Here is a 25,654-nt window from a genome sequence, read left to right as displayed (position 1 = left end):
CTTGATCTCCAATGCTGGTTGTTGAGGGGACGAACCAATCCAAACCCTCCACAAATCGCTATACTCCAGGTACGGCTCACTCGGGCATACAGTTGAACGTGGTTAATAAAAAGTTGAACATGGTTAATTTTTCGGGCCACCATAAACCACGTCAACCCCCATTAAAACTACATGCGCTAGTCATGCCTCATACATATCTCACACATCTTCAAATGCATCAGACACAGTGATTTTATCATATTTCTCAGATCTCTATTCCTTAGCTAACCTGAATTCTAACTCTATATCATTCATTCTAACTCATAACTACTTTTCAGATGTTGAAGAGCTCTGAATGTTGAAGTAACTATGACAACTTATCAATAATATATATACTGAGGATATGTAACTAAAAGATATTAGTGAGGGAGTGAAGGGCTGAGCATGGTTTATTTTTCAGACCCACTTTTTTAAAACCACGTTCATGTTTGAATAAACCACGTTCAACTGTAACCCGGGCTCGTCATGGAATCACCTCAAGCTGCGCCTGCACTTCAAATCGACCCGCCATGGAAACCCACCTACCTTTTCTTCTACGGCTCCCTCATGGATCTCGATGTGCTCCAACATATCTTGGGACTCCCTGATCCCCCGCCCCCTCTGCGGCCTGCAAAGCTAAGAAACTACAAAATGAAGATGTGGGGGCCCTATCCCACCCTCATTCCCAATTCGTCTAGCTCCGCTGTTAGCAAAGGAAACGAAAGCGAGGGTGTTGACGATGCTATTCCGGGCAAACTCTATCTGGTCGAACACCCGGCGCAATTCACGTTACTGGAGAGGTATGAGACGAACGCTTACACCTGGCATCGCTGCGTTGCAGAGTTTACAGATGGTACTGTGTGCACCTCTACGGCGGAGAGCGGGTTCGAGTGTCGGGTATTTGTCTGGGCTGGAGATCCTGATAGCTCAGAATTATCTGACGGGCCTGCTTTTGATCTAGAGAGGTATCAGAAGTATTTCAAGCCCAAGTTTTTGATAAGATGAACTTCCTGAAGGGGATTTTCGATCCCGTCGACTCTGTGAGTCTGAGAGGGATACATTGATCAGGGTCAGTCGAGGATACAGCCCCGGGGACTTTCAAGAAATATAGCTTCGCCTTCCTGGTGGTTAATGTAGTACATGTATGTACATGTACAACAACGCTAACAATCCGTGTCCAGGTTGGCTCGAATAAAAGATTCCAAGGTATATATTATACACACATACACAATAGCAGCTAAACTGGTTGGATAGATGGCACGGACATAATATGACCCGCCTGACAACTCATTTCTGTTTCCCATCCAAATCCATGAAGAAGTTATACCCAAAATCCTCACTCGAATCATTAAACCGTTGCTTCTTATCAATGTTATCGATCTGCTTGACATATCCAGAATTGAGATGGAAGTCAGATTGCAAGTTCTGCCAAATACGTTCCGGCGTCTTGGACTTGACGAGCACAGAGCGACCGTGCGAAATTCCCCAAGCTATTATTCAAAATTTCCCAGTCAGCGAACTAGCAAAAATCGACCTCAGTAATATATGCGCTTGCACGTACCCAACGAAACCTGCGCACAGTTCTTTCCAGTCTCCTCAGCCACCTCCTTAAGGACGGGATCATCAAGCATCCTTCCCACTTTCTCACTACTATAAATTTTATTCTGATTACCCAGCGACGAATACTGTGTGATGTGAATTCCCTTGCTGGTGTGGAACTTGACAAATTCCTCCTGCTGTAGCCAGGGGTGCAGTTCCAGCTGGTGAACAGCGGGAATAGTAGAAGTATTAGCGAGTAGCCGCTCCACCTCTACCTTGGAGAAGTTGGAGATCCCGATCGCCTTGGCTTTTCCGGATTTCTGGAGCTTCTTCATGGCGTTGTAAGTCTGGGCAGATTGTCTGAGTACATTTCTACAGCATTGAATTTCGAATGGGATAATGGAGGTTGGGAGAGGCCTTGGGTTTCCAACCGCCCCAACAGCGTCCTATGGAGAGAGAATCATACATCGACATAATCAATCTTCGCAGTCTTCGGATTTCCCTGTTCATCCTTAGGGAAGGGTTCGTCTCCTCGAGCAAAAGCAACGGGCCAGTGCATAAGATATAGATCCACATATCTCACGCCCAGATTCTTCAGCGACTGGCTCAGAGCTAACTCGACGTCCTCTGGGTGATGCTTATTATTCCATAGTTTGGACGTTATGAAGATTTCGTCGCGGGGGATTCCACTTTTCTTTAATGCCCTGCCAACGGCAGTTTCTGTGCCGTAACTAATGTTTTTAACATCCTGTGCTATCGACATTGGTCCTGAAAAGGATATGATGAGCGAAAACGAAGAAAGGGGACGGGAGGATGGGGGAAGGACATTATTGTGTTCTGTAAGACGGATTGGGTTGCTAGGTTCTTTTCTTACATTTCTGCTGTGTCGATGTGGCGGTATCCGGCTTCCAGCGCGGTCAATACTGCTTTCTCCTGCTCATCTTGGTCTTGCCAGGTGCCCAGGCCAATGGCTGGTATTTCGGCGCCGGTGTTAAGCTTGAATTTTGTTGGTGAGGCGGCCATGGTTTGCAAGGTTCGATTAAGATACAGAATAGTAGTAAATGGAAAACGGAAGTTCTTTTTCCTTTGGTATGTTAGCGGTGTTAGAAAATGAAAGATTCCTTGAATGGGGTTGAGATAAATTTAATACTTTCCCCTCAACGTCATTTAGGCTTCGACGTCATTTAGGCTTCGACGTCATTTAGGGTTGGAAGTTGGAAGCTGGTACTTTTGATGTCCTCTTCACCAAATACTCCCTTGACTTAGGCATGAATAAAGGCCTTCTTGAAATTGCCCTCTTTTGGCTCGTACCGTTAGAAAAGAGTATTTCCACAACATTAGCAGTTGCCTCCTTTTAGGCAAAAGGGTTATTTATTTATTTATTTATTTATTGCTTATTTTTTTCGTTCGCCACCATTCTGAGGTTAGCTATTGACGTTGTGGAGCATTATCAAATCATTTCGTGGTGAGGAGGTAGTGTATATAAACAATGCAGATGCTTTTAAAGAAAGGAAGAAATAGAAGAGAGTAAGTTCTACAGCACCCATCTTTCCATGGATGAAATTTTTCATTCACATCGCAAGTTCAAATCTCAGGGGCAAATGTTCATACAGTATTAGTACATAAACATGTTGTTCGCCTCGTAGGAACAGTGCTTCATAGGCGCTGCTCGTAGTACAGATCTGTACCTCGAAACTGATTTGACTGAGGCAGCGTTTTGGCCCACCAGTATCTTTTCTTGCACCCTGGCGGAATTCACTGAACTACGTAGTAGGATGCCAGGATGATTCAAAAGTTGCCAACTTCGTCTTCCTCGACTCCGCTGCTTCCCAGCGATTGAGCGTAAGGTGCACCACATGTTCCCAGGTGCCAACAGACGCTGTATAATATATTCGCTGTCTCGATTCATCATACCAAAGACTAGCAAGTCATGATTGAAAGCACTGCCTCTGTCATAGTAGCCCCTGATATTGGGCTTCCTACATCACCCAAATGCCAAATGTTGGATACGCCATCAACTGTCTCAAGTTTTACTGCTTATGCTGTGCGTGCCATACGAATGCGTAAGAATAAGTCGTTGGCGACATCGATTGCTATCAGGTAGTTACATGGAAATATATGGTCTCCTCGTCCTCGTTCTCCCGCTCCTCCAAAGACTCCGAATGCCACATTACCTGGATCGTTCAGCTGTGCAAGACCTGATGGCATCTTAATTTTCTTTGAAGAGAATGGAATATCAAGAGAAGTAGGCCAAGCCACAAGGGGACTTCCGATATATCTCAAGCCATACACCAAGCTTCCGCCCCATTTGAAAACTTCAGCAGGAAAGCTGATTAAGGTTTGTCGAAAGATGGAAAGTTGCTGCGGGTATCTCGACGCGTGGATTTCGGCTCTAACTTTAAACTTGAGAGCGGGGCCCCAGTGCCCAGGATTCAACCAAGGCTCCATTTCATGATTCCATACATGATGCGGCTCTCCCAACAAGGTGGTGACGTGCGTCGTTGATGCTGTGGCTGAGGCGGAGTTGGGCCCACGAGACACCAAATCCAACAGAGCATAATTGACGAGAATAGTTAGCCCAATTATGTTCCCAACTATTCCCAAGAATAGCAATATTAGCCCGATCAAATACAGTATGCAGTGCATGGCCCCCATTCAGTGAAATGCACAGCTACCTGCGCCATTACCATGTCGCAACTGGTTACCCACCTCGGATTTGCAGTTCTGCACACGGCTAACGCAGATGTATCGATATCTAATACCCGAAATATGAGATGTGGTGTAAGAATATGGGCAAAGGAACCCGCCCTCCGATACTACCCTTATCTTTATTCTTTTCGTGGTGAAGCCCCATCCGAGCCCTGCGATTTTTGTGGCTGATCCATGATCTGTGGGCACAGCAGGGATAAATGGGATCAACAGGATCACTCATCAGAGCTATCACATACGTTTCGGATTATGTTGCGAAACGCACTTCCCTCTAGCCCTAAAAATCCCCGTTACTGTTGCACAGTACATTCTCGTCTTCTCCTCAAAGAATGATTGCTACCCATGCAATGCCAGGGAACCTCATCACGCCACAGCCCATCAACTAGGGCAAAATACGAGGAAGAAATCTGGAGCTGAAGCTAAGGTTTGATCAGCTCCTAGCGCTCCACCGTATATATCCACTGCCGAGCGAGTCCATTATTCGATGACGACAGTGGTCCTTGCTATCTTCTTGAACGACGTTGTCAAAAACTTCCGACTCGCCAAGGCACTAGTATGGCATCGCCCTCAAAACACCTACAGCGCAGACAAGAGGCGTGCGGCCGGTAGCAAAGTCAAAGAATTTTGTCAAAGTTGAGGGTGCAACCACTAGTCCTTTAGCAGCTCCCTAAGTGGTGGCTCCCATTCAAACTATGCCAATAGTGATCTAGTGGCATCTTTAGCATTGTTTGACCAGCACGCTGCCACATACTAAAATGCTGCTAGGCTTGAACAAGTCGGCTGCAGTCACACTCTCTAGAACGGCTGACTAGCCCTGGCTAGCGTACAGGAAGCCTTCCTCAAAACGGGTCCCCGATGGCGGAATGCGACCGGGAGGCGTGGGATAAAATAAAAGCCCCTGAACTGGAGTGAGACGTCTCCGCTGGTGAGGCTTATAAGGTTGCTGGGGGTACGAATCATATATATGTATATATACCAGGAGTTCTCCCCCATTTTGTCGTCGCAGACCTGGTTTTGCTTTTCTTATTCTCTCATCACAAGCTTCAATTCACTCTCCTCTTCTCACTTTACCTTCCGCCTCAATTCATCAATCAATACCGCTAAATAACCATGCAATTCAAACTCTTCTCCATGCTGGCCCTCGCCACCTTCGTCGTAGCAGACGAGGCTGTCGAGAAGAAGCGCGATATTGGAGATGATCTGTATGTATCCTACTATCATCATACTCATAGTTGTCATCCATGCATTCCGAATAAAGAACCCAATAAACAAACCAAAATAAAAATAAAACAACAAGAATCCGCAGAAAGCTAACCCTCCCCACCCCATAAACAGCGAAGGCATCGCCTCCAGCATCAAAGGCAGCTTCAATAATCTGATAACGGCCATCGGCAACATCCCTCCAAACGTTGCCTCAGTCCTGGCAACCGCCGTTCCCCCGCCCACCGGCACGAATATCCAAAGCTACATCAACTCCATCGTCAGCGACGTGAACGACGGCACCCCGCCCGCCTGGTACACCAGCTTACCAGCCGATGCCAAGAGCTTCCTCAGCTCCAAGGCCTCCGAGCTCGCCACTGTCATCCCCACTGCTGCTCCAACTGCTGTTTCGACCCAGACGACAAGCGGAAACTACGCTCCGGCCGCCAGGCCAACCGGTGCCATCATGGGAAGCCTGGTTGGCGCTGCTGGTGTGCTGGGTCTTGCTGTTATGCTGTAAGGAGGTGATTGAGATGAAAAGCGCATGGGGATGGCTGAATAGTTTTGCGACGTTGCCGCTTCCTCATTATCTCGATTTCGAGATTGTCTGCTGCAGGGCCCCTGGGCAGCTTTTTGCTGTTTCCCTCTCTTCCGTTTTTCTCTTCAGTGATATCCCTTGAACCTTTTTATCCTTGTATTTTTGTTTTTCTTCAAAATGGTCTTCGCCTGTATACAGCTCAATGGGGTTTAGAGGGGTTAGGATAGGACTTAATGGTCTAATTTCCAGTGATGTTTTTTTTAACCCATTGGTGTACCTTTTTTTTTTTTTGCCCGCCTTACACATGTGACGTTTGTTATGTCCTAATATTTCACTTAAGAACGTTTAGTTCATGGGCAGCGAACGAGACTGATGCTTAAATAAAGAATGAAAAAAAAAATACACAACAAAAATATCGAAGACGTTCACACTTTTCATGTATTTGACAATGAGTTCCCCGTTCCATTCCCGTATCTGTTATCTTCTTCTATCAACATCGCCTTTCTCGCCTTGCGTCCAACCCACCCCTTACTCCCCCACCCACTTTTTTTTTCCCCTTTCATTTTGTTAGTAACTAGCTAATGCACATTTCCGAATTGCTCGAGGGGTACAACAGATAATCATCAGAAACCGTTGGCTGATGTATGATGCACGTCAAGGGATTCTGAAACGCAAGTTTTGATAGCTCAGGTGCGATCTTCGACTTGGCAAGATCCGCCAGTAACTGAATGAACATCCATTATTGACACGGGGTGCGATTTACATTCCTCTAGGCCGAGCGAGGTCCGTCAGCCATTGATGAGATAACACCTTTCTTTCAAATTCATCATATTAGTTTGTAAATGTACGACATGCTCTATGTGGACTTGGGGTGGTTGCGAAGAGTAGAGGATATAATTATTCCAAAAAAAGTCGCACATCGTGGGTTTGGGAGATATGCGAGTGCGCGTGTGGCCTCTACCGCCCTCCCGTAGTTTAGCGTCGTCAATATATTCTTTTTTTTTTTCCACAACCGAAAATATTATTCTTTTCCTCCCAACACAAACAACGACGCCAGAAAGAATACCAGCCTCTACACATCAAAGGTTTCGATGGAGGTTTTCCTCTAGAGTTCTGCCATTTCTCTAGTTTAGGAATAACACCGTTTTCAATGCCATAGCCTGGTTTTCACGTTAGCTACGAGTAGGTAAGCTTTTTTGCAGCACAGTCAAATTTTCCAATCTTCCCTCGATGTGATGACCTTATTTACAACATGAACAATCCAAATCCTATTCATCATGACGGATGCCAATATTGCTATTGGTAGACCTTTCTGATATGCTACCTAACTGTTCATTTATTAACTATGTCCGTGGACACTGCTGATTGACTGACCCATTGGCCTGTAGGAAGTCTGTTTCGTAATTTCCGTTCCATGTAGCTATGCAGCTTTCTGTTGTGGATTGAAGAAGAGCCAATTTATAAAAGGTATATATTTTGGGGCACTATTCTCAACTCCTGAGAACCATTTTCTCTCCCATCAATTCCTGCCTTCCCTTCTATGATGACCCTACGACATGCAAAAGGCATTCCTCAAACTTAAGTTATCATGTGGAAACTGTCAATTCATAAGTTTCAGCCTTGTCTGATTACAGCCCTTTCAATCTATCGCTTCCATTCGAGAATTTTGATATTCAGAGTCAGTCCAAGCATCGTTGCTAACATTGCCCCTGGATTTTAGGTATGCTTTTTGGAAGTTTCTTTCCACCTTCTTGGAATCAATTACCTTCCTCGTCATGTACCTGGGTCGTGCCATTCTCATGAAGAATACCTGAACGAACGGGCGGACAGAACTGCATCCGGCGCTCGTCATCCTTTATATGCAGAGCGTACAAACTCCTGCGGGTGCTGGAGCCGTCGGATCGCTTGTTGAGAATTCGTCAGCTGATTATTGATTTATAACCCCATTTTTGGTCTCGCGTTGCCGCTGATAATCGTTATGGAAAGGGAGATAACACTAACCCTGCATGATCTAGGTGAATTCAATTCTTTCTTTTCTCGGTGTGGGATGCCCTCGTTCTTCTTTTTATGTTGCTGGGCCACACCCCACTGGCTATCGTCTATTTTATGATGAACATTATTCACACTGTTTGAACCCGGCACCATCGTGTTTGGGATATGAACGTAGTTACTGAAAATTCTGATTTAATGAGGTATGTCTGAGAATACCCCTCGCCCATGCTCGCTACTGCTTGCTTTGGAAATTGAAACTAATTCATAGGCTCAAAGCCTGAAATCAGACGACACGCCATTGTTTTTGGAATCGCTGTTGAGATTTTACCCGGTTTTCTTGGATCTAACCTTCGCTAATTCATTCCAACATGGTTGTAGGGACCACCCCCAAATACTCACAGTAATGTAGACGATTTATCATTTATGGGTATGTTATTTCTATTTTCCTGCTTATTCCTGGCACTGCTTCCATCTCTCCCTTTTCTCTTAGAAGTCATCTGATGAACTCATATTTCGCTGTGTTCTTACCGAGTCTTGACTTTGAGGACAACTATCATCTTGGAGAACTGATGACATTTTCAGCATATTGCTCTATTTTTTTTGTTACACTGTTGGAAATACCATGTTCGTTGCTGCTGCTAACAGGTGTAAAAGATTTCAATTTAGGCCCCATATTTGATTCTGGGTGAGTGGCATAACAGTTTCGTCGCATACTCACTCACGCATCATGCATACATAAGATAGTTCATAGTTTTAATGAGCAATGAAACATATATATACTTTGTAAAATTACATCTCCAAATTTCCACGTTCTCTTTCCAAACTCCACACTACATCCAGCAACCTCGTCCGTTCCGTCTCAACCCTTCAAAAAATCTACATTTCTCTCACTCAGTCCACCCACAACCCATTCTTCTTATGATACTCCTCCAAACTATCCCCACCATACTTCTCATGCACGCTCTTCCTTCCCTCAGGCCAGCGCACCCAAGCCGGCTTCGAGTCCGCAAGTACACACACCATCTCCTCGGGCACCGGCAGCTCGGTATCAATCGCCGCGGCGAACGGGTGTATCAGCTCGGGCCAGTGCTTGTCCCATACCCACAGCATAGTGCTGCAGTTTGAGCAGAAGCTACGCTCGGAGGAGCAGAGTTCTTCGCGAGGCGTGCCGCGGTCTTTAACGGCAGTGTATTTTCTTGGGTGGTTGGGAGGTGAATTTGTCAGATGGGACTATGATGAAGTTTTTTGTAGGGTAGAACCATTACCTCCGCCTGTATGGAGTAGGTGGGAGGGGATTAAAAAGTAAAAACAGGAAAAAAAAAAAAAAAAAAAGAAAAAAAAGACAAACTACCTACTTAATCAATTCTTTCCCCTGCAGCACATTGAGGGAGTCGGCAATTCCTCCCAGGTTCACGCTTCCGCTGTATCCGCCTACCTTGCGGCAGATGCTGCAGGCGCAGAGTTGATAGGGGACTGGCGTCTGCGAGTCAAGTGTAAATTGTACACCACCGCATTGGCAGCTTCCGTCGAGTTTCCTGTGTATTTTCTTAGTTAGTGATTAGGGACGTAATAACGCTTTCATTAGCTGGGGACAGGCGTGTGAATTTGTCTTCGAGAAAACGAGGCGAATCGATATAGAGGTGAGCGAGAAGTATGGTGAGCATATATATCTGAGAGAGTCTATATAGAGGTGTATGCATATATCGACAACAATTAATTAATTACAAAAATACATAGCAGCGATGTACTCACATTGGCATATTTGACTGACAGCCAGTACGGAAGCCTAGAATACCTGTCTTCGTGATGGGAGCGTGGGGACTCTTATCGTTGTGAGTCTTTGGAGAGTACGAGTATTAATTAAACCCGTTCTAAGAAAATGCCCAGATACAATGCGACGGCCCAGGGTCAGGATCATTTCCTTTATTTAAGGCCTGGTTGCTAGCATTGCTGTCATAAAAGAGTTTCCGTAATCCTTTTCCCAATAATATTCCATGCTGCCGGTTCGGCATCTGACGTCGTGAGGAGGGGTAAGTAAGTTGAGCCACAACGCAACACGGCTTATGCCAACTCCCTGCATATCAGATATAGTTAGGCATATTTGGGTGATGTAATCAAGGTTCTTTTCACAAAACAAATCGTTGTAAATTCGGATCCTCCTTCCTTCATCGTTGGGGGGGTTTTTGGGTAGGATTTCGAGGGTGCACACTACTTTAGGGATATAAGTTCGTAGCAGTCCCCGATGCCTCAGTAATCAGCCGCTGGTCGTCTAGTTGGTTTATGGCACTGGACTGTAATATCATTGTCTGCTATCCAGGTGTCGTCGGTTCGACTCCGACCCAGCGGAGGATATTTTTTTTTTTTTTTTGAAACATTCCTTGTCTCCTCGTTCTCCTATTAATATTGTTCCTAAACCCCTCTCCTTTTTTTTTTTTCATAATAAGTACCAACTTACTTCGTGTTGGTTCTTAGATTTCTTCAAGGCTCAAGTCAAGGCTTTGGTTGGTACAGTGACTACTGAGCGAGATTTGCTCCCACAACAGGAACTCATATAAATTTTGAATCTCCACAGCTATATTCTATTGAGTATTGACAACAATTGAAAGGTTCAAAACTTCTCAATATACTATAACTATGCCGTCTTACATGCTTTATGCAACCAATATCACAGGAAGGACTCCTTCCGAAGGAGTCGTTGAAATTACCCATTTTCGATGCAACCCGAAGCCAAAAAATACAAACAAATGAAGCGTAAAAAGAAGTCACTCCGCTGGGTCGGAGTCGAACCGACGACACCTGGATAGCAGACAATGATATTACAGTCCAGTGCCATAAACCAACTAGACGACCAGCGGAATTTTATTGGTCAGCAAGGCCGGACAACGACCTTCGTTTATCTCCTCGTCTGGGGGCGAGGCACAATTAGCGCGAGACGTTCTGCCGCCCTTTTCTGATTTCTGATTGGTGCGTAACTTCCACGACAAACTGATGGTTGGTTAAAAAAGGCGGCGAGGAAAAGGGCGCTAATTGTGCCTCGCCCCCAGACGAGGAGATAGCTAATATGCATACTGTTTGCACAGTTTGCAAGGCATTTTTCGGCATTTCTGAACAATCCGCATTTCAACATCAACCAGATACTTCTATTTATTATATCAACGTCTTAAACTCATGTCTCATATAATATGTGCGAATAGCAGGTTCTGTTTTTTGACATCAGTTTGAACATGAGTTTTGGCAGTCCCGGCGGTCGTTCCGTCAATATCAAGCCCACACCGTATGTAGTCAGACCGTCAACTTTATGTGCCCCTATCTCTTCGTCTTTCGTCTAAGGAGAATATATGAGACTTTCATCATGTTCCATATCTGCGTATGCTGGGATGAGTTTTGCTAAGTCTGCTGCTGTTATCGCTGATTTAGGCCTGAACGTGGAAGTTTTCCGCTCGATCATGATGGTACGTCATGGCTATTTTCCTTTTGGATCACATATGTCCTGACATATATCCCTATGTACACATTTGTATCCACAATTACTGGTACGCCCATTGCTGACCTTATACGTTTTGATCTGGCAGGAGAATGCAAATACATAATCTCTTCATATCTCCGGTGTCTGAAAAAAGGTGGGGGTGTCAATGATGAGACCTGTCGCAAGTTAGCTAAGTCCTATTTAACATGTCGGATGGACAAGTATGTTTTATCACCTACTTCACTTCTGGCCGTGGGATGGGATATGTATTTAATTTGGTCATTGGAAGACTAACATTCGTTATAGCAATCTGATGGCGCCGGACAGTTTTGAGAACTTGGGACTTGTGTTTGATGAGAACAACAAGAAAAATGTGACGGAGCCTGCTGCTTCTGCAGCCGCGGTGGCACCTTCCGAGAGCAAGAAATCGTGACGTGACTTGATTACAGTGTTCCACATGTTAGAGACGGAAACGATCACATCCCGAGATTATATCCGCTTTGAACTTTGTATTAAACATCATTTGGCGTTGTTGGTATCGCATTTGCGCTTCTCAGGCGTTTGCGGCTGGTTATCTTTGGGTGAATAACTTCGCTATGGAAGAAAGCCAACTCCACTTCTGTACGATATCTGCCCTGACAATTATCGTGGGCATGTTCGACATCATATTTTTACAGTACCTTTCCTCGCGCACATCCGTATTTGCTTTCCTGGTGATAAACCTTACATTATAGGCGACATTGCCTTCTTCTCCGGGATAGAGACGGAGGTTGCTGAGTGTCGACAAAAAGCCTGGCTCATTAAAACGCTGGACAGAGACAGCAGAAGCGTGTGAGTATATTTATTACGCCGGCTCGTAATGCAAGCATGTCGAATTAGTTAAATAACATTGATGAGTGCCTCCAAAATTGCAATCGTTTGAGGATCATTTTGAATGTTGAATTGTGGAAATCACAGCATCATGCCACAAGCGGGCTTCAATCTTCACAAAATGGCATATGAGGGGAACGTATCGAAGTCATAGAATTTTCACTGCCTACACACAAACCATTCCCTTCACTTCAACAGTTTTCTGAGATTTCGATTTTCTGCACCGGATGCTTCTTGACTCCTAGCTAGCTTATGTAATCCATGGAGACGTCCAACAAAGAGGTTGACTGCACTGCACCGAACATATTCGAAGATGGGCAGGATCTTTTGCCCATCCTTGTGGAATTGTTGTTTGCAACTCAATTCAGCTCTTGTTTAATGAGCCAAGTACTGCGCGTCCGCTTTCGGCCAACGGCCATATTGACAAACATACTAGTATTCGAAGCCGGCCTCCCTCCTGAGAACCAGATCATGTAGGCACGAATGTCTTCAATCGTACGACCCCCAGATCCGTGCCTCGTTGCAATAATCCTTATAATCCAATCTCGCGCTGGCCCACGTTTTGTCTATCACTATCCTCCCAACCCATCCACAATCATAAGCAATAAATCCCGTCGCAATTCGCGTCGGAAAAGTGGTGCTAGAAGCTCCGAATCTAGCCTATCCAGTGATGATGATCGGTCAAGCTCAGACGATGATGAATGTGGCCATTCTTCGGCTTGCTGTCGGGGTGCCAACGAGCACAGTGGGAGGAGCGGGCTTAGCGAGCAATTGAATGATAAAGTACCTCACCCATCTTCGAGAGGGCATACTTCCTCCACTTCCCTGCAGTTCAAGCGAAGAAGCGCAACCCCTGATTCTAAGCCGGATAATCAGTCAGATGCCGGAAGAAATGAGGTTCTAGGAGATCTCTATCGCCCGCCATGGGAATCTTTACTCGGACTGCCAACCAATGTATGGGAGAAATTGCTAAGCCCGTCACCCGCCTGGCATAAGCGACGATTTGAAGTGGGTGTTAATGACCTTGTGTTTGTGGGATGGCCCGTGTTTGTGAAAGACGATGGGACTTGGCGGAAACGGAAGCGGAAGAAGAAAGTTAGAACACAGCAAGGAGAGAACGGGGAGCCAGGAGTTGAGGACAAAGAGAGGGGTGATCTGAGAAATAATGACATGTCTTCAAAACAAGCGTCAGAAACCGAAGGCGACAATTGCCCTGTCGGTGAACTAAAAAAAATCGTTGAGGATGACGTACTTCCTGGGTCGCCAGAAGCTGATAAGGATTCAATGACAATGTTCAACGTAGTTTTTGTATTGAATCCACCTTTGCTAGAATATGGCTTGCGAGTACGGGAGAAATATGAGAACGTGATCAAGAAGTTTGGCAAAGGGTTGAAGTCGGAGCAGGCAAGGGTAGACTACGTTTGGAATGAGGCTCAAACGATTATCAACATCAGGGAGAAAGCAAAGGAAAACAGTATGTATTCGATATGTGCTTCTCGTCCTTCACTTTGGGGTATTTTCGTAGACGTCAACTTACGTTTAAGCATAGAATTGTCCTTGTCTAGACTTTATTCGGAACTGTCCTCAAAGTCCTCCCTTGCTCGAGCAATATCTACAGTCTACACAAGTATTTCCAACTCCAGAATCGCGTCCGTTACCCTTACACCCGAAGCAACAATGTCTCTTCAAGCTCCGCCCTTAACGTCTACTTCCTACCTTCCAAGTGCCACGGAGAAAGCCTATCCCGGTTTATGGCTTACCACAGCCGACAGCCTCTCTGCTACCGATGATGCTACAGGGATGGACACAAGCGCTCCCAACCAGGCTCTAGCAAAGCATTTTGCCTTACTTCTACTAACTGACGAATCAACGGTCTTAAAAGACATCGAGGAGTCAATAGGACCTTTGGGCGCTCGACTTGCACATTACATTCGCGTCTCAAAGCCCACAAAATCATTTGCCCAAATCTCTGCCCTATCCGGAATCCCTCTGAGTGACATCCAAGTGCTTGCCAGCCATCTCGTCTACTGGCGGAGAGCCAGAGCTGTTCCCCCGCTCAGTCAACGGGATACGTATATCGTTTCTCCCAATGCTGACATGAGCAAGCTTGCGCAGGCAGCTGAGGTTTACGAAGCTGCATTCCCAACACTTCCCAGTCTTCCTAAGATGCTCCACGCACTGAGCGACACACCTAAACCATACTCTAGATTGATACCTAGCAGGGATCACAAGGACACTTATTATGCGATTCTGGCGTGGTTACTGAGAGGGGGTTGGGTTACCCAACTGCGAACATTTGGGTGGGTCAGAGTGGATCCGGAGATTAAACGGGCAGTGGATGAGGCATTAGAAAGGGAGAAAAAGGAGAAAGAGATTGAAGAGAGAAGGAATGAAGCATCTCCCACCAAAGCAGATTCTAAATCCGAGGAGCATTATAGTAAGCACGTTGACGACGATCATGACGACAATGACGATTCAAAATCCTCATCTTCTTCATCTCTTGAGAGCGAAGTTAGCGGCGAAGCCACTCCTGTTCCAGCCAGGTTTCTTAATCACCAATACCGCCACGAGGAGAATATTCAAGCGGAAAAACAGAAAAGACGACCGCCCACTTCTTCTCTTATCTTGCGACCTCACCGCGCCTCATCGCTAGAATCCCATTGGCTAGATGAAATTCTCTCACGATTCCCCGAACCCTACCAGCATGCAAACATGGACAACACCAATCACACTCCATCCCCAGAAGATAGCATCGATGTGGATACTTCGCTCCAAAAGCATTGGCCGCTTTTCACTAAATATCTCAACGGCACAGATGCACTGGAGAAAATCCCGGTGCGCGAAGGTTTGAATCGGAAGGTCGTATGGCGCCTACTCAATAGGCTGGATCGTAGCACGTCGCCGTCCGGGAGTGGAGAGAATGGTTCTTCTTCAAAGGAAAAAGTGTTGGTAACTGTGAGACATTGGTGATATAATAGTCAAGAAGAATAGAAGTGTGTATTTCCTGAACCTTTCTTGGGAATGAGGACCATTATCTCCATTTACTTGCCTAAGCCCATCTTTGCTTCCTTAGATCATGAATATATATCCCTTAATCTAGTGTTTGCTAAACATATAATCTGCTTATTTGGCTAACAATAATGATCACTGTGACCATTGAATGAGGGTACAAATTCCGCCCCGATCGCATCCGGTCGTGCGAATGGGTTAGTGGGTGTTAGAAGTATAAAGAAAGAAAGGGGAACGGACTCAAGAGAGGTGTTAGTGGAAACAAAAGCCTGGAAAGTGCTGGGCGTTGGTAAATTGAAGAATCAAGAATGCTCGAAGGTTGACGACACATAAACACATAAATATTCGCGGGAAGAAAAAAGCTAATCATAGACGAGTGAGGTGAATCCCAAAATACAAACATGAACCATCGGACTTCGCCCTTGGTAACAGTGACAATGCTCCAACATGCGTTTGGCTAAGACTGGCCCTGGTGTTAATTTATTGGCGGTAGGTTCAAAGCCCACGGTCACGCAAAGCCTTCTGAAGAGTTTTTTGAAATGTAAATACATGCTCTGGCGACATCATTGTGTAATGCGCACCGTCCACTTGATGCATTCGAGGCATCTCTCTTGAGAAATCAGCCCATTTGCTCAATTTATTCTCTATCCAATCGGTTGGGTTCGCTGCTACCAGCTTCAGGGGTATAGCGTGGAATACATCAATGCTTGCCACGGAGCCAGAAGGTTCGTACTCTAATGCAGCTTCCTGCATCTTGTGGGCAAGTGTTATCCAGGTCCTCAGCTTGTTCCTGGTTAGAGATAGCTCCACCAAACGACTCTGTGCAGCACAAGACATGATGTGGTCGAGGGCGTCATCGTTAGAGAGTTCATGTAATTTAGGCGACAATTCGAGGGCGTGTTCCTCTGATATCAGGTCCAAGAAATAAGAGAGATTGATACCAGCTTCTACCCAATCGAGCTGGCGCATACGATCTTTGATATGTGGCGGTAGGTTGAAAGAACCTAGGAACCTAATTTCGTCCCCATTAGCTTCGAGGAGTTTAGCGATTTCAAAAGCAATCATGGCGCCAAATGAATATCCTGCGATTGCATATGGGCCCCAGGTCTGGGTCTCTTTGATGTGTCAAAAATATGTTGTACATATTTCAGGGAGGTCAGTAAAAAACTCCTCCCATGCTTCAAACCCTCGAGCTCGGAGTGCATATAGCGGGCGGTCATTGATGTACTTCACGAGGTTTAAGAAAACCAAGACTTCGCCAACACCGGGATGTACAAGCCAGAGAGGAGACCTTTCGCCGGATGAACGAAGTTTAACAACAGGATTATATTGTTTTGGTTGCCGCATTTGTTGTATCGCCGCTGCAATACCGTGGATTGTAGGGTCCATCAACACAGACATCAATGGGATTTCCTGATCCAGGTGGAGAATCTTTTGTACATTTGATTTAAAAGCTATAATTTCAACAGAAGATACTCCCATATCCAGGAGACTGGTGTCAATTCCGATCTCGGAAGTTGGAGTGTGGAACATGTTCGCGAACAAATCAGCGATTGACTTCTCAATTTTACTCTCAGGCCTCCTTAGATTGGTTTGACGGTATAGTCTTATGGCTTCCGCTGCCGTCGCATAGCAGGTATCGTATTCCCCAGCGAGATATTCTGCCGCAATTTTTGGCCTTGAGATTTTTCCAAGAGTCGATTTTAGGATTAGTGATGTGTCAACTGGCACTATCCGGTACGGACTTACCCCAAGTAACCGAGCGGTGATCTTTGAGATCGCATCGAATGAAGCTGCAAAGCTTCCGGCGCTCGTATGACCGCACGCTGGAGAGAACACTACCACAACTTTTTCAGTCGAGGCGCCATTGGGGCGATGAGAGAAGACGACTGTATACGTAGGGATCAACCTAGGGAGTTTGGCTTCTTCAATAGCACGTTCAAGCTCATGGGGGTAGTAATTCACTCCGTTTACTATAATGAGATCCTTCATTCGGCCACAGAGGTGCAGATAGCCAGAACCATCGATGAGGGCAGAATCCCCAGTAATAAACCAGCCGTCATTAGTAAAGCTGGCAGACGTTGCGAGCGGATCGTTAAAGTATTCTTTAAACACTAATTCCCCTTTAATCTGTAGAGAGCCGGGGACATTGGGGATTTCGATGACACGGCCGTCGTCAGCAGCAACTCTTGCAGCCATACCTGGAACACATGGACCCACGGTGGTAAATTCAAAACCCATTTTGATATCATAGCTTGGGCAGCAGAGGTTATGCATCGAACCTGCACAGGTTTCGGTCATGCCAAATCCCGGGCTCACAACATTTCTCCTCGCGCCCAAGGCTATTAAATGGGTTGTGACATTGATGCAGGTTTGCAGAGAATTCGCTTCTCCTCCTGAAAATATGACCTTCAAGCATGACAAACCCCAGCCTGTACTTGTTATCGTACAGGGTTGCATTTTCTCAAGCAAATTTGACAACGCTGTCGGGTAAAAGTTTGGGGCAAAGGTCACGCTGATTCGCAGGCTGTGGATGAGGTTCAAGAAATACATTGGGCTGTTCGAAACATCTGTCTTGTCAACAAAAACCTGTCTTGCACCCAGAGCAAGGGCATGCAAATGAATTTGGCAGAGTGACGCAACGTGATCTAGGGCAACCCATCCTAGGAAAACATCACTCTTTCTTGTGCCATGATGAGATATCTTCCCTGCCACCGCAGCTTTAATTTGGCTGTTTCGTAAAACCACGGCCTTTGCATTTCCAGTACTGCCTGATGTGAACATGAGGATTGCAGCATCCTCTGGTCATTTTCTGTGACCGAAGTTTGCCCTGGAAACACAGTCGACTACATTTGGAAGAGTGCTGACGAGGTTTTCGACTGTGATAATGTTAAGTCCGTCGATATTCAGAAACTCATGAACCAGGCGGTCCGACGTGAGAATAAGTGGCTCTTTGAACAGTGACTTTAGGTGTAAAATTTGTTTTCGTCGCTGAGTTAGATCGTTGACGAACGCCGGTAATATCGCAGGTAGGTAGCTACCTACTACCACGGACTAGAGCCATATAATATTTTGTTCATGATTACCGAAATAAATCAACACTACCGTATCCTCTGTGACATTTTGAATACCATGAATAAACTGGGCGTTTTCATGAGCCTGGTTCCAGAGCTGCTGTGTGGTCAGAACTTTGGATCGCATTGCTAAATCTGCAGAGTGGAATTCCATAGGTGCGTTGCTGCAACTGGCAGACGACTCAAGCATTTCGGTTAGGTTTTGGCACACCATGAGCTTAGCGGCCATGGTAAATGAGTCCGCATTCCCGGATTTCAGTGGTACCAGTCCCTCAGGAGCACAACTTGGCACCATGTTGAAAAATGTCCAAAGAAATATTATTTTCAATTGGCGGACACTTTGGTTTTGGCGGTAACAGGTGAACAATAATGAGAACCAACGAGCGGAGTACGCCTATGAGGATTTATAAATAAGTAGACAAAACAGAGGGACAGTTGGAATTGTCTGGTCTTCAATTAGAGAGGAAAGTAACAATGAGCAAAGCATACAGAGGTTTAGGGAATGGGACCGATGGGGTAGGGGATAGTAGAGAGAGCAGAGACAGTGAAGGAAATATCAAGGAAACGGGAAGACAACTAACTCAGCAGATTTGGGCACATATATAGTTGAAATACCATTACCCAATCTTAAGATGCAGAAAATATATAGTCCAAACATCTACTGCAACCAGGGTGGAGAAATTCAAAAATGTGCGAGATGTGCTGCGCAGGGGAGTAAGGGGTTCAGTCCAGCACTCAATCGGACCCATCAAGGGAGACAAGAGGGAGCCGAGTAGAAGATTTGGACATGGTGCAAGAGATACGCACGACGCCCTAAAATGGAGTATCACCCGTTCGCGAGGGTATATGTCCGTGGAAGCAGTTCGCTTCAAAACTTTAGTCATTAGGAAAACATAGCTGTAGAGAGGGTGGCTATTTTATACGAGACGGGATCATGGTTTCAGAAACGAGAACGCGGATTTTAACATCAAGTCCAATTACCCCAAGATAGGGAAGGGGGGTATAGATAGTGGAGTTTGGACAAAGGAGAGCGAAATCTTGCATTGGGATGGCAAGGGATGCTGTCATCCACTGGCTGTTAATTGGGAGCGTTATTGGATACACCCAGTCAAGTCACTCCAGACCAAGACAGATAATTCAAGTTTTCGCCGACTGCAAGGGATTTTGATGAGAGAGGTCCGCGTTGCATTGGAATTCGAGGGAGCGGAAATCAGATCAAAGTGTACATCAATAATTCGTCTTGGTCAAATCTCAAGGGAAGACTCGCCAAAAGTGCATGGTAGAACAATGGCGAATTGTCTAATTCATCTCTAGGGCAACTTTGGGAAAAAAGTATAGAACAGGTGAGAAGTTATCCCACTGAAGATGCCTGACTCACGAAGGGGGGAGGGGGGGTATATCGTGTGCAATTCAGTGGCCAGAACTCCAATTCCTAATTCTAACCGTCTGGAGAGATGACAGATAATTCTTAGACGTCCGTGAAATGAACCGGCGGGTAGTAACAAGAACTGTTAAGTGAGCATCCGTATTGGTAACCCCCAGTCTCCAAGTACGAAATGAGAATAATTCCCGGATGATGTGGGAACTAAGTTGAATCCTTAGAGTTAGCTCAAAATCGGCTCAAAATCTGCTCTGATCCGAGTTATAGGCTTGATTGGAGCATTCAGGAAATCTGATTTGCTGAGTATTCTGTGCGTTAAATATCCCCCATCGAGTAACGGAGGGAGCTGTTCACACTTAACAACAGTGAAGAAAGATATAAAAAAGACTATTATATGAAACGGCGAATAGCAGCTAGATACAATAGTGTGAGCAATGGAAAACTTAATGGGTCTTCGAGACTATTCCATCTTCCAGTTGTACAAGTACGATGTGCTGTGTAGTGTACCCAAGTCCTGTAGCAGCGTTGAGCAGAGGCAGAAAAGAAACTGGAGCAAAGAATTAGCCAATATAAAAAGAGTTTGTAGTTGTCCGATATTACTGAAGGTAGGTTCGGCTGCGGATAACTTCTACCACCATTGTGTCCTTTTAAACCCCTTCAGTTTCCATCCCATCGGACAAGCCGTATTGGGAATCCGAATGCCATCATTGGACCTGTGTTTAGGGTTATTTGGCGTCGTTCTTTCTCCGTGCTACAACGTGGAGCGTTCAGTGGTAAAGCAAAACCATTGAGAATGTGAACACATCCAGGTTGAAAGGGAGGAAACCAAACAGATGTTATTGGCATCAAAAGTATGTCAATCGGTCCTGCACTATCTGGCCTAGCATGCAAGAGATAAAATCTCATTAAAATATCTTAGCCCTTGGGTCGTCTTCTTCAACAGTTAGTGCCTTGACGAACTCATATGCCAATTCCCAGGTAGCAACATTTTGCTGCGGGGTACGGGTATTTTTTTAAGAAACTTGGAAGGTCGTGTACAGCGATGCTATTCCTGCCATCAACCGCTGTCGATTGGGTTTGACGAAGAATTGTCTGTGTGACTGTAGAAGTATGCATCGGAGACGGTCAGAAGATGCATTACGAGCTGCTCTGGGCGCGCTTTTCAATCATTAATGAATCATGATATGTTTGGTCGACGTGTGATCGAGAGTACGGCCGGGATCGGGTGAACTTGAGTCAATTCCCTTCACTTAGACACAAGCGTTTTCATTTTCTTTGCGATAACGAGGTAATTGGTACGGAGTAGTCTCGACATTAAATTGAGCTTAAAGCATGTTGGAGATGTCTCCTTTTAGACTAGCGGTAAGAAGCTTTCGTGATAATGAGCCACACTATCCCTTAGGTGGCCCAGCACCTTCAGCGGGTATCCTTATACCATTTCTCAAATTACAGTCCAATATGGCAGGTAGGAAGTGATGATAGCGACTCTGACAATAAATCGCATCTCCGACACTGCAAGTCCAGCGGCCACAAGTCTCAAGGGGATGATTACTACTAGCCGTAATCTTATATTACGAGGGGAGAGAAAATGCATTTGGGTGAATCTCGATCGGAGCTACCTAGCTGGCCATGTTCAAGTGAAAAGGACTTGGCTGAGAGGAAGTCATCAGGAGTCCAAAAATCTTCTGTGGAAGAAATGCCGTGAGGACTTCTGATAAACGAAAAAAGAAGAAAGTAGCAAGTAGAGCGGAGCTGAGTGAGGTAATGACTGATACATCATGTCCTCGAGTCGAACCATGTAGCAATTATTACCACGGCAATAGTATAGGCCAAGGTCTAAACGAGATTAATTCCTGATATTAGTCTCTGGATCAACAATGATGCAGATTGCCAGGAGCTATTTTCTTTTCTTCTCTTCTTTTCAGCTTTGTCTGAGGGACATACCAAAGAAAATGATGTTTGTAAGGGAACGTATTCTTTTGACTCATGAATATGGAGCAGTTGAAAGTTATACTCAAGCAGTCAGGGGATTTGTGCTTTATCGTAGAAATGACACCACCCCTTGGTCACATCTCAACCATTTCCATAGGGTAACCTAGAATGCTTACAACTATCCATCATGAGTTTGCGCCCGTGGAGAAGTGTTGCAATCCATATTCGTTATACAGGAAGCTGGAATTGATATCATTACGGATATTCTGGGAGAGTACGGAACCTTTTGCATGGGACTCTTTTTCACAAATAAAAATAGCATATTCACCCAGTCTCATCGTGCCATACATGAATATGTGAAACAAAGAGAGGGAGCAAACATCACCTTCTGGTTCATCTGCCGAGGGATTGGTTGGTGATGGGGACAGGGGTTTAGCAGGTTGAGTGGACAGCTCATATATACAAGAAGCTGAAGAAATCTTAAAACATGAACGACATTTCGGGTACGTTGAGGGCGAGACCCAGAATCACAATCCATGATATAAAGTAACAAAAAAAATAGCCCCGGTACAACCAATTATCGGGTAGAGACATTGACAGTCAAGAGTAACCAAAGATGATGGTGAACTGAAAGATAAGTCCCCTCCGAGACCTATCCACAGACCTATCAAGCGTTTCATATCGGCCGTTCACCTCTCTAGAGTTCCATCTGTGCTAGTGGAAGTACTGGTAAGTGTGGGCTGCTGGCATTGTGAGATTGATCAAGTGAATGAAGTATCTCATATTCCCCCAGGGCGGTCCATGAGAACTTCATCGTCATAGAGGAAAGGTCAAATATGTAGCGGTCCGATGGCGAACAAGAAGCTGTACTACCGTAGTGGACTGGGCTTTGCAGAGCAATATCCCGGGCAGTGTAAGCAAATTTGACTGCGGAGACTTTGCCAACGACTGGTCATCGCCGCTGTGACCAACCGGAGCACAGAAAGGAGTTTGACAGGCGTATTACGAGAGATCTGCGCAGGTAGGGGCCACAGGCGCGGCTCCTTATATAGTTCTGACCATTGGATGTAATGTAGCTAATGCAAGTAAAATTCGGTTGCCATAACGCATCGTTACTTCATTCGGTTGAGTTTTCTGAGACTGCTTTGTCATTACTGACTCAGCGGTAACTTTGCTGCAACTTGAGACTACACGTCGGCTGACCCCTCGGGTGACTCACCTGACCTACGCTAGTGCTAGTCACCTGACCCAAATAATTTCTTGGCACAAAATGGGTCAGTTGAGGATAAAACAAAAATGAACTTTTACCTTCTCATACTGTCATACATCTATAATACACACTGTGAAAATGAATAATATAATTCTTTTTTTAAGTAATAGAAATTGATTAAATCTTGAATATCATTAACTTGAGAAGTATATATAAACTATGAATGAAAATATAGTATATAAAACTAGTTCTTTACTATTATTTGATCAGTTACTGACTAGTAAGTTACTAGTTAGTTATAAACTCATCATTAACTATTAATATTGCACTAGTAGATGACTGATATATTACTAGTCAGATAATAGTCAATATAAATTTAATATACAGAGTATAGTTATTTAAATTATTTAATATATTAAATTACTACTCTATAATTAATCAATGACTAGTCACTGACTAATCAATACTTCTTTCAATTTATTTATTATTATATAATTCTTAGAGACTTTACTTCACTCTACAAGTCTGTCTTATATAAAATTGAGTGATTAGTAGTGGACTAGTATTGATGATGGGGGTGCAGTAGGCCCAGCCGCCCAGGGCAGTTGGTAAGAGCTTGTAAGAGATCAAGTTGGTAAGGAGCTCAACTGACCCTTTGACTAGTCACCATTTCTATAGGGTCAGGTGACCTACACTAGCGTAGGTCAGGTCAGTCACCCGAGGGGTCAGCCGACGTGTAACCTGCTGCAACTTCATCTTCCAAGTGTTCATTGTCACAATGCAGTAGCATCACATTTGTACTGTACAAGATAAAAGTGCTGTAGATATTAAAGAAAAACAAAATGGGGTTCTCCATCACCCATGTCAAACTGTGTTGTGATGTTTTTTCTACAGGGTTTTATCTAACTTTGTTGCTGTTTGAGCTTTGAGCTCTCTTAGCTTCGAAAACAAATTCCCTTGATTGTTGCTTCAGCAGAAACCTGACTTAATTGAAACAGAAAGGGGAGCAAATTTCAATGTGGCCTGGTCAGCTAATTCTATCTTACTCCATATAGCTCTATTCAGTTTCATCCAGTCAAGAACCCACACAAGGTGCCGGCCCCCGGAACCCTTTTCCCCCTAATAATATGAGGATTTTCCAATGAAGGAACTCATTTCTATCAGGGGCTCTTTTGAGATAAGTTCTAAGGAGGTTTCTTTTGCTATAACTCTAACTTACAATACCCATGTTGACTTAAGAGAGTACTCCTGCTAATTAGATCAACAACAAATGAACAAAGTGTTCTAGCAGTTGTGTGGGTGGGCTTGTTGGCCTTCAATACTCAGTTTTCCCACCAGTGCCAGAGAGTTACAAACACACTCACGCGCTGGAATTCGGAGATATTCCCGGCTTGCTTTTTAATAATCACATCTGAAACTGCTGGCTAGGTTATAACCAGGATGTGAATGAAGATCAGCTAAATACCTCTAGAAGATTTTATTTTCAATTTTCGTTTTCCTGCTATTTTTCCGACGGGACATAATGCAACCTCCGACCTCGAGTTAGACTAAAGTTATATTTTCCATGATGAAATGCCCTCAGGCCATTCTTTTCCAGCAACGACCACCATGAAAGCCTCCGAGAAATTACAAATCGAATTAAACCCCATCGCCTATTTCTTTAAATGGCTTAGCTTCCTTTTTTGTTTGACATTTTGAGGGGCACTCAGTGCCTCGGGAACCTTAGCTGGCCTTCTCTTAGGTCCCGTCCGGTCCGTAGCAGCACAGTTGGTGGCTGTCCATTATTTAGTCCTATCCACACGGGCAAGGAGAATCAACGGCGCTGAAATCTCCAGTCCGTTGATTTCTGCGCTGATGGTCCCCTACTGGATGGAGAAGGCGGCAAAGAATGGGTGTCAGAAACCTTGTTTATTTTCTCCCCTTGTTTCTTCAAACAAAATTTATTCGGTTAGTGAGGGGTCAGCTGCGTTATTTTATCTTGTGGTCGAAGCTAACTGGCTGAATAGGGACCAAACCCCGCGATTCTGGGAGTTTTGGATGCTCGATGATGTGATGTTGCCGTTTCTGCGGGATGCTAGCATGAATCCATCTCTGAATTTTCTCATTTCTTGGGGGCGGGGTAATGGACTGATGCTCTGAGCGAAACTACGCAGTACTATCCTTACTTTCCCATCTCACCCCTTGGAACCAGGATGGGAGGGGTAGGGAAACTCTAGTCCGGGAATAAAAAACAAGAAGAAATCAAAAATAATTTTTTTAAAAAAGAAGCTTCCTTTACAGGTTGCCAACAGCTTCAGCCGTTTAGCCAAAAAAAAAAAAAAAAAAAAAAAAAAAAAAAAAATCCCGGAAGCTCACAAAGTTCACTATTCTTTTACCCCTCCACCCCGCTTCTACTCTATGCTCTCTCTCTCCACCGCCCCCACGCACAAAATACAACCTTCCACCAGAAACTTTTTCTTTTCTTTTTGTCTACTCAGTCCGTTACGGTCTCCGCCATGACAGCGCCATTGAGGCTCACCGAGCTTAGAGGCGACCTAGACTAGTATATAAGCATTTTTACCCCGCGAGCGGCCTCCACTTTGTTTGGTTCCCCTTTCCCGTTCCCCGAAGAAAAGGATTAACCAATTAGATTTTATTCAATTTCTTTTTTCTAAAATATTACATAGTTATATGTATTATTTTATTTTACTTTTACTTTGTAATTTAATTTTTGTTT

At 44.8% G+C, this 25,654-nt stretch overlaps 10 protein-coding genes and 2 non-coding genes across 12 annotated transcripts; 7 read left to right on the top strand and 5 right to left on the bottom strand.

Annotated features, from left to right (window-relative positions):
- Positions 1-504: 504 nt before the first annotated feature.
- HCBG_03318 (uncharacterized protein) lies at positions 505-1,023 on the top strand (the record flags this gene model as incomplete). Its single annotated transcript, XM_045430367.1, has 1 exon — positions 505-1,023. One exon carries the CDS (start codon positions 505-507, stop codon positions 1,021-1,023), a length of 519 nt encoding a protein of 172 aa, XP_045288510.1.
- A 282-nt stretch (positions 1,024-1,305) lies between these two features.
- Positions 1,306-2,580, bottom strand: HCBG_03317 (aldehyde reductase; the record flags this gene model as incomplete). Its single annotated transcript, XM_045430366.1, has 4 exons — positions 1,306-1,508; positions 1,580-1,904; positions 2,024-2,288; positions 2,432-2,580. The coding sequence occupies 4 exons, from the start codon at positions 2,578-2,580 to the stop codon at positions 1,306-1,308; spliced, it is 942 nt and encodes a 313-aa protein (XP_045288509.1).
- Positions 2,581-3,594: 1,014 nt separating this feature from the next.
- Positions 3,595-4,411, bottom strand: HCBG_03316 (uncharacterized protein; the record flags this gene model as incomplete). Its single annotated transcript, XM_045430365.1, has 2 exons — positions 3,595-4,151; positions 4,378-4,411. The coding sequence occupies 2 exons, from the start codon at positions 4,409-4,411 to the stop codon at positions 3,595-3,597; spliced, it is 591 nt and encodes a 196-aa protein (XP_045288508.1).
- Positions 4,412-5,376: 965 nt separating this feature from the next.
- HCBG_03315 (uncharacterized protein) lies at positions 5,377-5,986 on the top strand (the record flags this gene model as incomplete). Its single annotated transcript, XM_045430364.1, has 2 exons — positions 5,377-5,468; positions 5,602-5,986. 2 exons carry the CDS (start codon positions 5,377-5,379, stop codon positions 5,984-5,986), a joined length of 477 nt encoding a protein of 158 aa, XP_045288507.1.
- A 2,901-nt stretch (positions 5,987-8,887) lies between these two features.
- On the bottom strand, positions 8,888-9,756 carry HCBG_03314 (DUF636 domain-containing protein; the record flags this gene model as incomplete). The annotated part of the gene is made up of 3 exons (XM_045430363.1): positions 8,888-9,191; positions 9,352-9,531; positions 9,749-9,756. The coding sequence occupies 3 exons, from the start codon at positions 9,754-9,756 to the stop codon at positions 8,888-8,890; spliced, it is 492 nt and encodes a 163-aa protein (XP_045288506.1).
- A 498-nt stretch (positions 9,757-10,254) lies between these two features.
- Positions 10,255-10,343, top strand: HCBG_11020. Its single transcript has one exon. It is a non-coding gene; the product is annotated as a tRNA-Tyr (tRNA).
- A 419-nt stretch (positions 10,344-10,762) lies between these two features.
- Positions 10,763-10,851, bottom strand: HCBG_11019. Its single transcript has one exon. It is a non-coding gene; the product is annotated as a tRNA-Tyr (tRNA).
- Positions 10,852-11,220: 369 nt separating this feature from the next.
- HCBG_03313 (cytochrome c oxidase assembly protein COX19) lies at positions 11,221-11,895 on the top strand (the record flags this gene model as incomplete). The annotated part of the gene is made up of 4 exons (XM_045430362.1): positions 11,221-11,270; positions 11,414-11,448; positions 11,569-11,683; positions 11,769-11,895. The coding sequence occupies 4 exons, from the start codon at positions 11,221-11,223 to the stop codon at positions 11,893-11,895; spliced, it is 327 nt and encodes a 108-aa protein (XP_045288505.1).
- A 902-nt stretch (positions 11,896-12,797) lies between these two features.
- Positions 12,798-15,302, top strand: HCBG_03312 (uncharacterized protein; the record flags this gene model as incomplete). Its single annotated transcript, XM_045430361.1, has 2 exons — positions 12,798-13,806; positions 13,882-15,302. 2 exons carry the CDS (start codon positions 12,816-12,818, stop codon positions 15,300-15,302), a joined length of 2,412 nt encoding a protein of 803 aa, XP_045288504.1.
- Positions 15,303-15,836: 534 nt separating this feature from the next.
- HCBG_03311 (uncharacterized protein) lies at positions 15,837-18,710 on the bottom strand (the record flags this gene model as incomplete). The annotated part of the gene is made up of 4 exons (XM_045430360.1): positions 15,837-16,372; positions 16,484-18,112; positions 18,182-18,395; positions 18,447-18,710. The coding sequence occupies 4 exons, from the start codon at positions 18,708-18,710 to the stop codon at positions 15,837-15,839; spliced, it is 2,643 nt and encodes an 880-aa protein (XP_045288503.1).
- Positions 18,711-19,021: 311 nt separating this feature from the next.
- On the top strand, positions 19,022-19,934 carry HCBG_03310 (uncharacterized protein; the record flags this gene model as incomplete). Its single annotated transcript, XM_045430359.1, has 3 exons — positions 19,022-19,257; positions 19,730-19,758; positions 19,888-19,934. 3 exons carry the CDS (start codon positions 19,022-19,024, stop codon positions 19,932-19,934), a joined length of 312 nt encoding a protein of 103 aa, XP_045288502.1.
- A 1,194-nt stretch (positions 19,935-21,128) lies between these two features.
- On the top strand, positions 21,129-21,511 carry HCBG_03309 (uncharacterized protein; the record flags this gene model as incomplete). Its single annotated transcript, XM_045430358.1, has 2 exons — positions 21,129-21,261; positions 21,321-21,511. The coding sequence occupies 2 exons, from the start codon at positions 21,129-21,131 to the stop codon at positions 21,509-21,511; spliced, it is 324 nt and encodes a 107-aa protein (XP_045288501.1).
- Positions 21,512-25,654: the final 4,143 nt, after the last annotated feature.

The sequence above is a fragment of the Histoplasma capsulatum genome (genome assembly GCF_000150115.1).
Source record: "Histoplasma capsulatum G186AR genomic scaffold supercont2.4, whole genome shotgun sequence".
Classification (NCBI taxonomy): Eukaryota; Fungi; Ascomycota; class Eurotiomycetes; order Onygenales; family Ajellomycetaceae; genus Histoplasma; species Histoplasma capsulatum.
This window is presented reverse-complemented; position numbering and strand designations above follow the sequence as displayed.